The following is a 15,718-nucleotide window of genomic DNA, read 5'->3' on the forward strand; positions in this document are numbered from 1 at the left end:
CACAGGGTTGTGCAGCCATCACTATCTGATTTCAAAACATTTCATCACCCCAAGGAAGAAACCCTTATAAACCATTACCCTCGTCTGACTTTATGCTTTATTTTGATAGTGATTATTTAATTTTTAAAAAAATGTTGGCAGGTAGCTGATGTATTGGAAAGCTGTGCAGAATGTGACACCAGACTCTTCTGTGCTTGGTAGCACTGTGTCCAAGTGTAGCACATGGGAATCAGAGGTGTTGTTGATATTTGCCGTGTGAGCAATTCCTCTCTGAAATGATTCTGCTGGCGTTATTAAGTCCAGCTCTTGGTTAGCCTCCGGGGCTTTGTTGGTCCTGTTTCCCCTTGTCCTAATAACTCTGCTTTGCCTAAAGTGGTAACCACTAGTTACCTATGGCTGTTTAAATTAAGTCAGATTCAAAGTTCAGTGTTACAGTTGCACTAGCCATATCTCCAAGTGCCCGAGAGCCACGTGGGCCCCTGGCTGCCGTCGTGGACAGCACAGGACGGACACCTCCATCATTGCAGGAAGTTCTGTAGAGCAGTGCTCTCAAGATGATAAGATGATTCTGTGGTGTTTTGTTTTGTCTTCTAGCAGTTATAGTTGGAAAGGTGAATTAAAACTACTCTTGAGAGGAGCATTTCAGTGCACCTTCCTGTTTTAATGACCAGTGTCTGCAGTCCAGGCTGCAAATGTATTCCTTTTCCTCATACAGTGCATGGACAGAGGCATCGCGTTAACTCTGGCGCGCTACCTGGAGAAAGAAGAGAAGTATCTCCCTCCTCCGAGGTTGGTATACTTAAAATTATGACCTGAGTCATTGTTTTCTACTTTAAACTTTGTATGAAATGTATTATGTTTTGAAATTTTTTGAAAGCCTGTCACAGGATAAGGAAGAATGTGTATAGTTAAAAGATAGAACATCACCTGTTTCTGTTCTTAAACTAGATGTTTTCCCATATTAATTGAAAATCCCCTCAGGACTCTGTAATTAACTTAATGAAACATCTGCGATCCCAAGAACGAACTGGGACAGCCCAGGTTCGCATTGGCGACGACCTGCCACTGTGCTGCGGTAGCATGTGCTGGGCCAGCTGTTTCCACCACCAGGATAGTCCTTACGGGGGGGGGCGGGGGGGCACAGTCTGGGGGGCGCTGCTCATCCCACCTCTGGCCCAAGTGCTGTGTGTTACTTCATCTGACAAACACGTATTAAACACCCAAGGAAAAGCAAAGTGACAGTGGGGAAAACCTCTACAGAGGTTCAAGCGGCCCTCAGTGGGAAGGCACCTCGACTCATGATTTAAAATTGGCGTTCATTCAACACCTGATTCTGTCCCCTAAGCACTTAAACAGTGTAGTCCAAGAAGGTAGACACCCAGAGCTTGAGGGTTTCAGGGTCATGAAACAGGTCAGGGAGGTCACAGAGGAGGAGGGCATGGTTAGTTCTGGCCTGGGAGGGACTGAGGCTTCCTAGAGCAGGAGACGCTTAAGCCGAGCCTGCAGAATCAAGCGTATCAAACAAGCTGGGGTGGGCATCGGGCCTTCCAGCAGGGTCTGCAGTGGCGTGGAGACCTACAGGTGCATCTGGGGAGCCCAGAGCACGGGTTTGATGGAGAGGCACCATGGAGAGGGAGCCTGGAGGAGTCTGGGAGAGACCCACGAGAGCACTCAGAGTCAGCGCTGTGCAGGCGTGGAGCCCTGGGCTGGGTTCTGGAAGGCTGTTCTGGCAGCAGCTCGAAAGCACCCTAAAGATCCTGCTCTCTCCGTTCCAATTACACCATCCAAAGTTGTGATCCTGTGTTTCATGAGGACGGGGGCCACCCTCGTGCCCTCAGGACTCTGGGCCCAGCCCAACTCAGTGTGTATGTGTCCAGTGGCTGATGCAGATGTTTGCAGAGGGGAGTGAGAGGGACCCGGGTAGAAGTGCCCTGTCAGGCTGATATTTCTTGTCTTCAGTTTCCTGAAAACTTGAAAATTTCTGCCCCGCATCAAAGTATTGTAGGACTTCTGTATGACTTACTGAATTACACTTGTGAACAACCACACACTCATTAATATGGGAAACGTTGACTTCCTGCTTTGGGCCTGATACTGCTTGCAGCGGTAGAGTTAAAGGACAGAGTTCCCTGCCGGCCCCGGGCAGAGCCCTACTGCAAGGTTACCTGGACTAGATCGCTACTAGTGCAGGCAGGGAACGGCAAACTTCTGTCAATAGCAGGTAGTAAAATGCTTTCAGCTTGCAGGACACAGGTCCCTGCCACAACTACGCAGCCCTGCCGGGGCAGTGAGAAAGTGGCTAGGGACAGTAGGCCATGTTCCAGTAGAAGAGTTTCATTCACGAAAACAGGTGGCAGGCTGACCCTTGGTATAGACTCTCATTTGACTATCTTTTGTGTCCCTTATTATTTCTCAGCATTAGGGTTGTGGTCACAGTGGAACAAACAGAAGAGGAACTGGAGAAAGCTGCGACCATGATCAGCAAGGTGGCCCAGACCGTGCTGCTTTAGTCTGGGGCCTGGTGGCCTCTCACCACGCAACACGTGGACAGACCTGAGTCACTGCACAGTGAGCCACAGGGGGCCTGCGGGTACCAGATAGGGTGTCACTAGATGGTGTGGATGTCGACTCAGTGTATGACCACGAGAAGGATGCTGGGTACTTGAAAGAAAACAAATCCAAAAGCCCAAGAACTGATTTTCTTAAGAGAAAAACTAATGATAGCATATAACTGATATTTAAATTGTGCTATTTAGTACTATTTAAACGTTTTATTAATACTAGTATTTTATATTCTTTTTTTTGTTGTCATTGTTTAAAAATGGAGCTTCAGTGTATCTTCTTTCCCTTCTAATGATAAAGATTGTGAGCACTCCTTAATATCTCATAGAAAATTGTCTGCAACGTTAAAGCTTAGAGGCACTTCAGCATATATGATACAAAATGTATTGAAGATCTAATTCAAACACATCTTTTTCAGTCTTCATCATGTGAAGCTCAATGTATATATTGGCTAATATATAAAGGAATACTTTATGTGTGATTATTATAAATTTTTCATTATAATATATTTGAATCCTAGAATTTTTATATACGCTGAATACTGATGTTGCACCATTTCTAACAGTGAATCTTAGCATCCCTAACCAGAGAATGGTCATTATACTTCCTAAGTGAGCAATAATTTAAATCAAATACTATTTTATTTTAGTATAATTGACCTTTACATTCGTTATGTGTTGACTTCTAATCTTTTCAGAAGAGGATTATTGTGATGATCCCAAAATAGAAATCATGTCCTTGATATTTTAGAATATCTAGAATGTATTCTTTTTTGTATAGGGGCGTATAACTACAAGCTTTTTTTCTAAGCTAAAGAAAATGAGACCTTTATTTCTTTTCAGCTTATGAATTCCAAATATCTAAAAAAGATGTGAAAGCACTAAAATTAAAATTTTTAAGCTGTGCTTTAGCTATCTGTTTTTTCTTTAGCAAACCAAGTTGGGTGGTATAAATGTTTGTGGTATGTGCCACAAGGTAGTACATAAATATTACACTATTACTCCATCTCTTATTAAAGGGAAAGGAATAAAATTATATTAAAAATGTCATTTTATAATATATGTTCATATTAACAAATGGTCTTCAACATCTTTTTAAATAACATATTTTTTTAATGTTTAGTTTCTATTTTGCTTGAGCTATTTTTACATATGTGCCTTGTGATTGCTGCTGCTTTAAAGGATACAGTACTCTTTGGGGGATGAATCTGTTTTGTTTTGTTTTGTTTTTTAATGAAATAAACCTACATTCCTGATAATCAGTCTTTTGCATATGTAATATATGCAACAGAATAGTCTCTTGATTTTAAATTCTGCAGACCTAGGGTAGTATTCTGTGTGTGTGTGTGTGTGTGTGTGTGTGTTTGTGTCTTGGGGGTTTTTGGAAAATATTAATTTAATTTCTTAGTGCCTTTCTTCAATGTACAGTATCTGAAATTTCCTTGGTTCCTACTGATTTAACCCTTGGCCACTTATGACTACAAAAATAACCAGACCTATTATTTTTATAAACAGATTAGGATTGTAACTTTTCAGCTACTTTTATAATACTCTATAAGTCAAAATTGCAATAATCTAGTTGTTTATTGCTACGTTTAAAAAATGATTGGACGTTCCTGGAAAAGATGGTGGACATTATTTAACTTTATTAACATTATTTAATGCTCACACATTATTTAACTTCAATCCTTGAAACACATCAACACGAACCAAAAATAGAGTCTTTATATTAAAGCTGTAGAGTGACCACAATCTGGTAATATACACCACAGTAAATATCTACTGGAAGCAGTAAATTTGTATGAAGCAAGCAAAATGTTGAGAAACAACAGTCATCTCAAACCTCAAGCAGGTTACAAATTGCTGTTTTAGAAACAGAGAGAGAGGGTTCTGAAGTGCTCTATCAACGGACCTCTGTTTAGAAAGGCAGTGGCTGGGTGAGCAGCATGGAAACCTCTTGAGCTGGTTTCCACTCAACAGTTGCCCCCAGGGGAGAAAGAAGCCACCCACAATGGCTCCCTTTCTGTTGTCCACAGGAGGCGCTAGCTCAGGAAAAGTGGGGCTTTGAGTCAGGTTAGGACACGTGGACCACAGGCCTAAATATAAAGCTTAAAACTACAAAACTTCTTAGAGAAAGCACAGGAGGAGATATTTTAAATCTTTGGTTAGGCAAACATAGATACAATACCAAAAGCGTAAGCCATAAAAGGAAAAATTGGTAAATTAAGCTTCATTAACTCATTGTTTAATTTGTTCTTCAAAAGACAGCTTGAAAGAAATGAAGACAAGTCACAGACTGTGAGAAAATATTTGCCAATCATATATAATAAAAGATGTGTATCCATAAGTATAAAGAACACAACCCCAAAATAAGAAATCCAAAAGCATAATTTTAAAATGGTGAAAGACTTGACATTGCATCAGGAGAGACATTCAAATATCTAAACTCATGAAAACGTATTCAACCTCATTAGTCATCAGAGAAATGCAAGTTAAAACTACAAAGAGATACTATTACACACTAGAATGACTATAATCAAAAAGATAACACCAAATATTGGCAAGATATGGAAAAAGTTGGAAACTGCATTGTTGGTGGAAAGGTAAAATGGTACAACTACTTTGGAAAAGTTTGGCAGTTTCTTAAGTTAATACAAATTTGTCATGTGGGCCAGCAAATCCACTTCCAAGAGAAATAATAACAAACGTTTGTGCAAAAAATAGTACACAAGTATTCATAGCAGGATTTTTTTTTTAATTTATTTTATTTATTTATTTTTGGCTGCATTGGGTCTTTGTTGCTGCGCGCGGGCTTTCTCCAGTTGCGGCGAGCGGGGGCTACTCTTCGTTGCAGTGCACAGGCTTCTCATTGCAGTGGCTTCTCTTGTGGAGCACGGGCTCTAGGCACACGGGCTTCAGTAGTTGTAACACGTGGGCTCAGTAGTTGTGGCTCGCGGGCTCTAGAGCACAGGTTCAGCAGTTGTGGCGCATGGTCTTAGTTGCTCCGCGGCATGTGGGATCTTCCCCGACCAGGGCTCGAACCTGTGTCCCCTGCACTGGCAGGCAGATTCTTAACCACTGTGCAACCAGGGAAGCCCTATTCATAGCAGGATTATTCATGATAGTCAAATGTCTGCCAACTGATGAATGAGTAAACAAAAAGTGGTATATTCATACAATGGAATACAATTCAGCAATAAAAAGAAATGGATAAATAAATCTCAAAAAAAAAACACATTTTGGTAAGTGAAGAAACCAGATGAAAACAACCACGAAATTATGTGATTCCATGTATATCCAATGTCCAGAGAAAGCCAATCTAAAAAGAAGATAAGTTAGTGGTTGCCTGCGGCTGGGGGTGAGAATGAGATTGACTGATGAAGACTGTCAGCACCGGGGACCTTTCCAGGAGGTGTTCTAAAACCGGATTGTGGTGATGAGTGCACAACTCTCTGAATATACTAGAAACCGTTGAATCAAGTACGAATCTCTGATAATGAACATAACTACTAATGAACTGACTTTCTTCCAGTCATTACATCAAATACTTTCTTATCTGTGTTGTCCATGATGAACATTTGGAAGTCTATGACTTGGAGGGGGTGGCAGGCGTCAGCACAGAGGACAGTATGCCAGAACAGAACAGGAGGCAGCCCAAGGCAAATTCGAAAACAGAACAGGGTCTGGTCGTAGCTCATTTACTCAATAGCCATGAGTCCTTGGACAAGACCCTACTCCTCACTGAACAAGTTCTTTCTGTGAAATAGAGTTGGGCTGAAGGACTATATTTGAATTATCTTAAATCCTCCTGCTGTCTTAGTGTTTCCCAGGCCAAGTTGGAAAATTCTCCTTGTCTCCAGACAGACCTCTGTCACTGAGAAAGAACTACCCATACACACCTTTCCCACAGGGGATGTGGAGGCCCCTTTGTTCGGCCTCACACCAACCAATGTCCTATTTTGATGACAATGCACAAGCCAGAAAACTTCAAATCTTGGGTTCCATTCCCCCGATTGTTGGTACTTACCCTCAGAGTGACTGTCCCCTGAGCCCCACGCCATCCCTCCCCTGCTTAATGGCTTCCAAGAACGTCCTTGGAGGCACCCTCCATGCTGCTCGTCACCATGGGCCCCTTTGTCCTCTCACCCTCATTTAGTCCACAGACCCCGTGACATCTGAGGAGGCTGCCGAGGGTTCCGTGCACAGTGCAGAGGAAGCCCTGGAGTCAGGTCATCTAGAGGAGAACCAGCATCACCACCTGCCATCCGTGTGAACCTGGAGAGTGGCTTAAACTGACTGTGCCTCAGTTTCTCCATCTGTGAAATGAGAGTAATCGTGCCCCAGCCCACAGAGCCGTTGTGAGAATTAGGTGAGACGATACATGCAAATACTTTAAATTGCACCTGATGTGTAGTAAGTACAAAATATGTGTTATTATTAATGATAATAATGTGAATGAGACAAATTGGCAAAAAGAACTCGATACAGGAGTGCAGATCTCTTACCTCTTACATGATCTAGTAGGAAATCACTCCAGGAGGGCTTAGGACTTACATGACATCCAGGTCCGTGATTTTTCCTGCAACTGCTTTATGGAAGCCACCCCAAATACTGAAGACTGAAGGAGTATTTCTGTCCCCTTAATTCACATGCACAGCTTAGAACCAGCTTCCTGCATGTTCTGTTGACAATCCAGATCTCCTGGCAGTTAATTCCAAGCCCACCCCTCCATCTCCCACAGGGGGGCTGATAGCTGAGAAACGGAGTGTCCCACCCACCCTGGGGGCTGGAGCTGAAGAGAGAGACCTCTGTTCAAATTCCCAGCGTGTTTAGGCTCTGATGCCAGTGAAAGTGAAAGAGGCAGGGAAAGTGTGGTGTGTTGTCAGGTTTCCCAGCTCCTTGCAGGTAAGAAAGACTTGTATTTGTAGCTTGGCCCTTTCTCAGCTCACAAGCTCAGAACTAGTAGAGGTCTGGAGGCCAGGCCTCCCAACAGGCTGCCTCCATGCAGGCAGGCCTGGGTCCCCTACCGGGATAGCAGAGATGTCTCTCTATCTGCGCATCCTAACACTGCTGCTGCTGAGCTGAGTTGAGTTAGAACAGGGCTGAGTTGCCATTTCCACGGCTTCAGATCTGTGGGTGATACATCATTTTATGGCTGTCACATCTGCCTCTTCCACATTCTTGATTTCTTTTGTTCAAGTGAAGAGAAAACCCTCATTTGCCCTGTGCAATCGACCCACAGTCTCTGCTTGGAGCTGAGCACCAGGGGATTGGTGAGTGCACGTGGCCCACGGTTCCTCCACATCTGTTTTCTGTCCCTTAGTGGCTGGGTGGCCTCCCGGCTCGTCTGACTCCCCAGCTTAGATGGATGTGCAAAGTCCTTATTCTTCGTCCCTGGGGATGAGGAGCGTTGCTTCCTCGTTGTTTACATTTTTAAAATTACACAGTGATTACATGTTCAAATTAAACATCCGAACAATAAGGAGGCATGAAGAATAAAACTTGAAAATCCTATTTCCACCCATTCCACTCCCCTTCCCTGGGGTAACTCTTATTCACAGTTCATTGGAGATCCTCCAGGACCGGTTTCTATTTACATATATACCTATATTCAAATAGATTTTTTTAAATGCAGAACAACAGCCTTGTTCTTGTTCCTCGTTCTGACTTAACCTAGGAATGTTTCTATACCAGGCCTTCATTCCTTTTACTTTATGAAGAGTATTCTGTAGTTTGGATGGGTTACAATTTATTTGACGAATTTTCTTTTCGTAGACATTTAAGTTTCTTATTTTTTTCCTACGACAAACAATGCTGAAATGAACATCCTGGAACATGTAACTATATGTGCCTCTGTGGGAATTTCTACGATGTGGATTTTAGAATTGGAATCTTGAGTCCAAGAGTTTGCAAAGTCTTTCTTTGGATAGGTACCAACAAATAGTTTTATCAGGTATCTATATGACAAGTTTTTTTTAATTTCTTTTCTTGACTTTGTTATCTTTCTCTCTACAACTATTTCAAATTGTTATGCTATCAAGTCTGCCAGTCTCTTCCATTATGGCCTGGAAATTTTGCCTTGCTAAAAAGGTGTCCCCACTCCACAATTATAAAAAGGCCATCCTTTCTCCCTCAAATACTTCTTCGTACGGATCCATAGCCGCTTGGTGAGCCGTTTGTCTTGCCTTGGCTAATGTCAGAACTTTCCAACTATTGTTGATTTCTAATATGTTTTTGTATCTGGTAGGACAAGTCTCCTATCTTTCTCTTGTTCGAAATATTCTTTGACATTCTCACACTTTTTCTCTTCTGGAAGAATGTTAGAATCAACTTACCATATTTTAAAATTGGCACAGTTGTATCTGCACCATACAGCCTTCAAACATGTTGATGGAGACCTTAATTCTCTCAGGCACAAACTACCTGATGAGATCAAATGCTCCAACCATCTGTGCTGATGGAAACCTCTTCTGAACATGCTAGAAGATCCACAGGGAGGGACTTCCCTGGCGGTCCAGTGGTTAAGACTCCACGCCCCCAATGCAGGGGGCACAGGTTCAGTCCCTGGTCGGGGAACTAAGATCCCACATGCTCCACAGTGCAGCCAAAGAACAAAATTTTTTTAAAAAAGAAGATCTATATTTATTAATCTTTGTCCCCTCTGCCCCCTGCATCAGTGCAACCTGACCCTCATTGACCCGGTAAACATTGAGTGAATAGATTCTAGGACAAGAGCAATGAGCTCTTGTTATAGACTCACGGCGTTGGCTCTTCCTTACAGCCTTGTACAACCCTGAGCAAATAGCTTTACTTTATGACAGTTGGCTTTCTCATCAGTAATATGGTCACAGTCTTACAAGTCCTGCCTACCTCTCGGTGATTCTCGAACCAAATGTGTGCCATGTGGTGTCAGAGCACGTAGAGAATGAGCTAAGGTGAAACTCCCTGTCTAATGAAATGAAAAGGGGATGAGGTGGAAAGACAGGTAAAAGCTAGACAAGAAAGCAAATGTTCTCCTTGGACTGTTTGCTACCCATCCCCCAACCACCCACAGAAGGCTCTAGAAGAGACAAAAGACATCCTGTTCTCAGGATCCCTGGAAGTCTTAGGGAGCTGCCTGGGACCTGAGGGAGTAAAACACCTCCAAAAATGATGGATGAACTTCTGCTTAAAACATCTGACAGAATTGCAGAAGACTGTACAGAGCCCAGACCCAGCAATGACTCCTTCTCTCCTTATCCTTACCTGTCTCTGCTCCTCCTTGGCCTTCTGTCTGTTGGAAATCAGACCGAGGAAAACGATGGTCCTTAACTGAAAGCTTACAATGTACCAGATGGTGTTCTAAGCACTTTTTCATCCTCAAGGAAACCCTGTGAGGTGGGGATTATTGACATCCACATTTTATGGTTGAGGAAATTGAGGCACAGAGAGGTGGAGTGACTTGCCCATCATCACACAACCAATAAGAGGTAGAATCTACATAGAACCCAGGTAGTTGGGCTCCAGCGACTATGTGCCCATCCACCGAATCACACTGCTTCTTATGCAAAATCACATTTTCAATGTGCCTTCTCTCTCTGTTGGTTACATGTATCTGAGGATCCTAAGAATCTTAGATATCCATCTAAGAGGTATATATTGATACTTACCTCCAAAGTAAGGTGTTTGGAGTGATGTTCAGCTAATGTTAATGTTAATTCATATTCAAAATGAAAATGCTTTGGAAACTATAGCGTACTTTAAACATAAAAGATTTATTTGGTTTACAAATCACTGTGCTGTATACCTGAAACAAATACAGTATTGTAAATCAACTAAATTTCAATTTTAAAAATTCATTAGTTAAAAAAAAAAAAAGACTTCTGCATCCTAATTCCAGGAATCTGTGAATGCTACCTTATTTAGAAAAAGGGTCTTTGCAGATGTAACTAATTTAAGGTTCTTGAAATGAAGAGATCATTCTGGAGTATTGAGAATTGGCGGGGGGGTACCTAAGTCCAATGATAAGTATCTTCAGAAGAGAGACACAGGGGAGATGAGAAGACGTGAAGACAGAGGTAGAGATCAGAGAGATGCAGCTACAAGCCAAGGAAAGCCAAGGATTACCAACAGCCGTCACAAGCTGGTCATCTTACCCCAGAGCCTCTGGAGGGAGTGCAGACCTGCCAACATCTTGATTTTGGACTCTGGCCTTCAGAACTGTGAGAGAATAAATTACTGTTGTTTTATTACCTATCCCCCCCCCCAAAAAATGATTTCTTGGTTTATATTTTTATGTACTCTCGCATTTGTATTTCATATCTATTTCATTTTCAATATAATTTTTTCTGTTCAATGTATTTTTGTGTTCTTGTAATCTGCTAAAAAGTCTTATAAAATATGATATATTTAATTCCTGTATAAGATTTATTAGATCTGTTTTTTATTTGTCACTTATGCGTACCTATTTGAATCCTTCTATTTTGTGAATAGTATGTTGCCGTCATTTTTGAAATTATATCTTAAAATTTTTATTCTTATGCAACATTTTCAGTGTAATTACTACTGACTAGATGACTCTAAGTGAGATATTTCCTTTAATTTTTTGAAAGATATGGATGAGGCTATTTGATATTAGTTCTTTTTCTTTTAAATTTAAAAATCAAATTATATTGAAGGATTTCTACCCCAAATGTTCCCATCTTCAGCCACACTCTCACGAGGCAACCACTTAAACCTTTTTCTCTTTATTTCTTCTGGAGAACCAAACATTTATCTAAATAATGTTATGTCTCTATTTCCTCATTTATCAGCCTTAATTAGGATCTCCTATTTCGAAAATATTTTGTACATATCTTTTCCCCATTTCTCTATTTGAATTACTACCTTTCATCTGTTCATTCTTCTAGGAGTTCCTGGTTTATGCCAGGTAATAACCCCTTATAGTTTCATGCAATTGCATTACTATCTGTCCTCTATATCTTAGCTGTCTCATTGAGCAGAAGCGTGCATTTTGATGTAACGAAAGCTATCAACTTTTTTTCCTTGCAGTTTTTGCTTTTGAAGTTTAGTTTAAGGACTTTTCAACACTCTTAGCTCTCCACTGATTTCAGATCTTTATTTTCACATTTAGGTCTTTAATCCAGCTAAAGTCTATCCCTGTATCAGGATTAGGTAAGGGTCAAATTTCATTTTTATTCTTCTTCACATGGTGAGATTGTTTTCCCAAATCATTCACTAAGCAAACTGCTGTTTCTCCATTAATTTATTCTTATAGTTTATCTTACATTAAGTCTCATACAAACAAGGATCAGTCTTTAAGTTATTATGTTCCCTTGGTCTGTTCATCTGTTCTTGTGCCAATTTCACTGTCTTTATTAAATTATCATCTTTCAACATTTCTTAATATTTGGCAGGGCACACTCACCCTTTGTTTTCTCTAAAATTGACTTCACTATTCATAGATTTTTATTCCTTCATATATGTTTTAAAATAAATTTAGTTGAGTTCCTCAAAAAATATCCAAGTGTAATTGTCTGATATTGCATTTCATTCATAGATTAATTTAGGAAGAGTCAACATCTTATAATATTAAATTGTCCAATCTAAGAAAATGGGATATCTTTGTAAATATTTATTCAGATCTTCAATCTCCTTTATTAGAGTTAAGTTTTCCCATAGAGGGATTTTTGGATTCTTGGATAATTTCTAGATATTTTATACTTTTAGTTATTGTAATTTGTATTTTACTTTTATAGTATTTACTGGCCAGTTTTGCTGGTGTAGGAAAGCATTGACTTTTTTTTCAAATTTATTAGTAATTTATTATAGAGTAAATGCTCCAAGTAAAAGAAAAGAATTTTAAGATTGGATAGCAAAAACTTAGGTATATTAAAACTCCACATAATGTCCACTGTGTGTAAAGTGACATTTAAAAAGTAAGGTAGGGCTTCCCTGGTGGCGCAGTGGTTGAGAATCTGCCTGCTGATGCAGGGGACGTGGGTTCGAGCCCTGGTCTGGGGGGATCCCACATGCCGTGGGGCAACTGGGCCCGTGAGCCACAACTGCTGAGCCTGCACATCTGGAGCCTGTGCTCCGCAGTAAGGGAGGTCACGACGGTGAGAGGCCCGCGCACCGCGATGAGGACTGGCCCCCGCTTGCCGCAGCTGGAGGAAGCCCTTGCACAGAAACGAAGACCCAACACAGCCAAAAATAAATAAATAATAATTAAAGGTGCTAATAATTAAAAAAAAAAAAAGTAAGGTAGTATAAGATTGAGCAATTAAGGAAAAGCAAACTGATACAACTACTGATATACTTACTGATGAGCATCATTAAGAAGTAGGACAGCAGGGATCCTTGTTCCCTCTTCTTGCCCCAAACACGGGCAGATGTCTAGGGGAAGAGTTTTCATAACTGGATTCCAGATGCTTTTCTGTCTTTCCACCCAGACTGGCCACTACAGTTCTGCCTCTTCCAGGAAGCCACGTCTCCATCACCAAAACTGTTGGACTTGTGACTTGATTATTCCCTTCTTCCAAGGAAAGTTAGCCTGTTTGTCTTGGTTCCCTTTGTCTCTGAGTCTCTCCGGGGTGACACAGAGGGCCCACGTGAAGTCTGCACATACACTTGGTTGTCTCACAGGAGAGGAATGCTGAGGTTGTGGGATTTATTTCAGTTTCTTTGAAGTAGGAACCAAGCCTGCTTGTTGTCTCAATGGGAGAGATGAGCTCGTCTTTCCAAGTTCCTCGCCGCATTTTTCAATTCGATGTTACTGCTTCAATTCCAACAGATGTTTTTCCCCCAGGATTATCCTGCTGAATTGCTGGGTCTTGGGGGACTCCTCTTCTCTCCACTGTCCTCAAATCTTCTTCTTGTTCTAACCAAGAGATCAGAGTGGGTTTCAATGATTGATACCCTGCTGTGGTCAGGTTCTTGTAGTTCTCCAGCATTACATCTCTGAAAAGAGTCCAGTAAAGTCCACTCTTCCTGGGTGAAGTCCACAGCCACATCAGCGAAGGTCACTGAGTCCCAAGAGCAATTTCTCAGACACTCAGTCATCATCCTTTCTGCCTCTGTCTTTTCCTCAGGAAGGCAGAAAGGGTCCTTAGAAAGGACACTTTTTTCCATTTTCATTTCTTGTAGGTACTGAAAACAATTCATTATATATATGATATACACATCATATTTGTATTAGACACCACTGGTTAAGACTGCAGCTGGACATTTGAAGGGAAGAAAGATGACATTTTTTTTTCAGTTGACATTCTTGAGCTTCCTTGATGGATGTTGGAGAAGCTTGAGGCTCTGGGCTTCCCTTTAATTTATCTCTGGCTTATTCCTTTATGCGTTCAGTAGATAATTAAGAAGTTATGAGCAGTTGAGAGCAGAAACATATTCAGAAACTGTCTTGGCATTATAATTCAAAATTCCAAGCACACTCTGAACCACACGATGACCAGCATGACTCCAGCACTGATTTTTATAAGTTGATTTTGAAAACTTACTGAATCATTTGCTGATTCTTTTGTTTTTTTCTAGTTAGATGTTCATTATACCTCTTATTTCTTTTTCTTTCGTTGTAGCATTGTCCAGGATCTCCAGAACAAGATTAAATGGTGGCAGTGGTAGTGGGCACGTTTATCTTGTAATTAACCATAAAATAAGTTGGGAAGTGTTCTCTCCTCTTCTCTTTACTGGAAGAGGAGCAATTTGTAAAAATTGGTATTAATTCTTTAAATGTTTGGAGAAATTGTCTATTTGAAAACATGTGAAACCTGGGGGTTTCTTTTTCAGGAGCTTTTATTACAAATTCTATTTCTTTAATGATTATAGAACTATTCATGTATCTATTTTATATTGCTGAATTTTGGTAGTTTGTGGTTTTTAAGGAATTGGTCCATTTCTTCTACGTTATCAAATTTATGAGCATTGAGTTTCTTGTAGTATTTGTTTCTTATTATTTTAATGGCTGCAGGATCCTTTGTGACATTGGTGATTTGTGTCATCTCTCTTTTTGTCAAGAGGTTTGCCGATTTTATTGATTTTTTTTTGACAAATGAGTTTTTGGTTTCATTAATTTTCTCTCTTGTTTTTATTTTTATTGACTTCTGCTTTTTTGTTGTTGCTGTTTGTTTTGTTCCTTCTGTTTGCTTTTTGTTGTTGTTTTCTCCTTTCTTTTCTATTTCCAGTCTTTTGAGTTAGGAATTTAGACTACTGATATATTTTCTCTTTTCTAATGTAAGGATTTAGTGCTATAAATCTCCCCTCTCAGCCCAGCTTTAGATGAATTCCACCAACTTTGATATGTTGTATTTTTTTATTTCATTTATGCAATTTTTTTATTTTTATTTTTAAATTTCTTTTGAGACTTCCTCTTTGACCCATGGATTATTTAGAAGTGTATTGTTTAATTTCCAAGAATTTGGAAAGTTTTCTGTTGTCTTTCATCTACTGACTTTTTTTTTTTTTTTAATATCTTTAGTGGAGTATAATTGCTTTACAGTGTTGTGTTAGTTTCTGCTGTACAACAAAGTGAATTGGCTATATGTATACATATATCCCCATATCCCCTCCCTCTTGAGCCTCCCTCCCACCCTCCCTATCCCACCCCTCTAGGTCGTCACAAAGCATTGAGCCGATCTCCCCTGTTCAGCTACTGACTTCTTGATTTGATTTTGTTATGGACAGAAAACATACTCTCTATGATTTCAATTCTTTTAAATTCATTAAGGTTTGTTTTATGACCTAGGACATAGTCATCATGGTGAATGTTCCATGAACACTTAAATAGAATGAGTATTCTGCTATTGTTGGGTGGAGTGTTCTATAAATGTCAGTTAGATCTACTAGGCTGATGGTATTGTTCACTCATCTGTATTCTTCATGATTTTATCTCTGGTAGTGCTACCAAATACTGCAAGTTGGGTACTGAAATACCCAACTACAATTGTGAATTTGTCTATTTCTCTTTTCATCTCTATCAGTTTTTGCTTCATGTATTTTGAAATGCTGCTAGGTGCTGCACACATACTCAGGATTGCTACATCCTGGTGGGTTGATTAATTCTTTATCATTATGCAATGCCCACTTTTGTTCCAAATAATTTTCCTTGCTCTGAAGTTTACTTTATTTGATATTATTATGGTCACTCTTACTGTTTTCTAATTCCTATTTAC

At 40.3% G+C, this 15,718-nt stretch overlaps 1 protein-coding gene and 1 long non-coding RNA gene across 21 annotated transcripts in view; one reads left to right on the forward strand and one right to left on the reverse strand.

Annotated features, from left to right (window-relative positions):
- Positions 1 to 15,009, forward strand: part of SPTLC1 (serine palmitoyltransferase long chain base subunit 1) — a 65,334-nt gene extending 50,325 nt beyond the window's left edge. For 3 of the 20 annotated variants that reach the window (XM_082471296.1, XM_082471298.1, XM_082471307.1), the window contains 2 exons: positions 686 to 789; positions 2,417 to 3,820. In XM_082471296.1, coding sequence (XP_082327422.1) covers positions 686 to 789; positions 2,417 to 2,510 — 198 coding nt within the window. In that variant the 3' untranslated portion in view covers positions 2,511 to 3,820. Of the gene's footprint in view, positions 1 to 594; positions 619 to 680; positions 790 to 2,416; positions 3,821 to 6,717; positions 8,192 to 9,342; positions 10,897 to 14,125 lie in introns of those variants that run through there. The other 17 variants (XM_082471312.1, XM_082471300.1, XR_014266222.1 and 14 more) reach the window with 14 other exon arrangements.
- Positions 4,186 to 6,829, reverse strand: LOC309665164. Its single transcript, XR_014266257.1, has 2 exons — positions 6,708 to 6,829; positions 4,186 to 5,612 (listed from the first exon to the last, which is right to left on the reverse strand). It is a non-coding gene; the product is annotated as an uncharacterized lncRNA (long non-coding RNA).
- Positions 15,010 to 15,718: the final 709 nt, after the last annotated feature.

Source organism: Balaenoptera physalus (genome assembly GCF_965194825.1).
Source record: "Balaenoptera physalus genome assembly, chromosome: 7".
Taxonomy (NCBI): domain Eukaryota; kingdom Metazoa; phylum Chordata; class Mammalia; order Artiodactyla; family Balaenopteridae; genus Balaenoptera; species Balaenoptera physalus.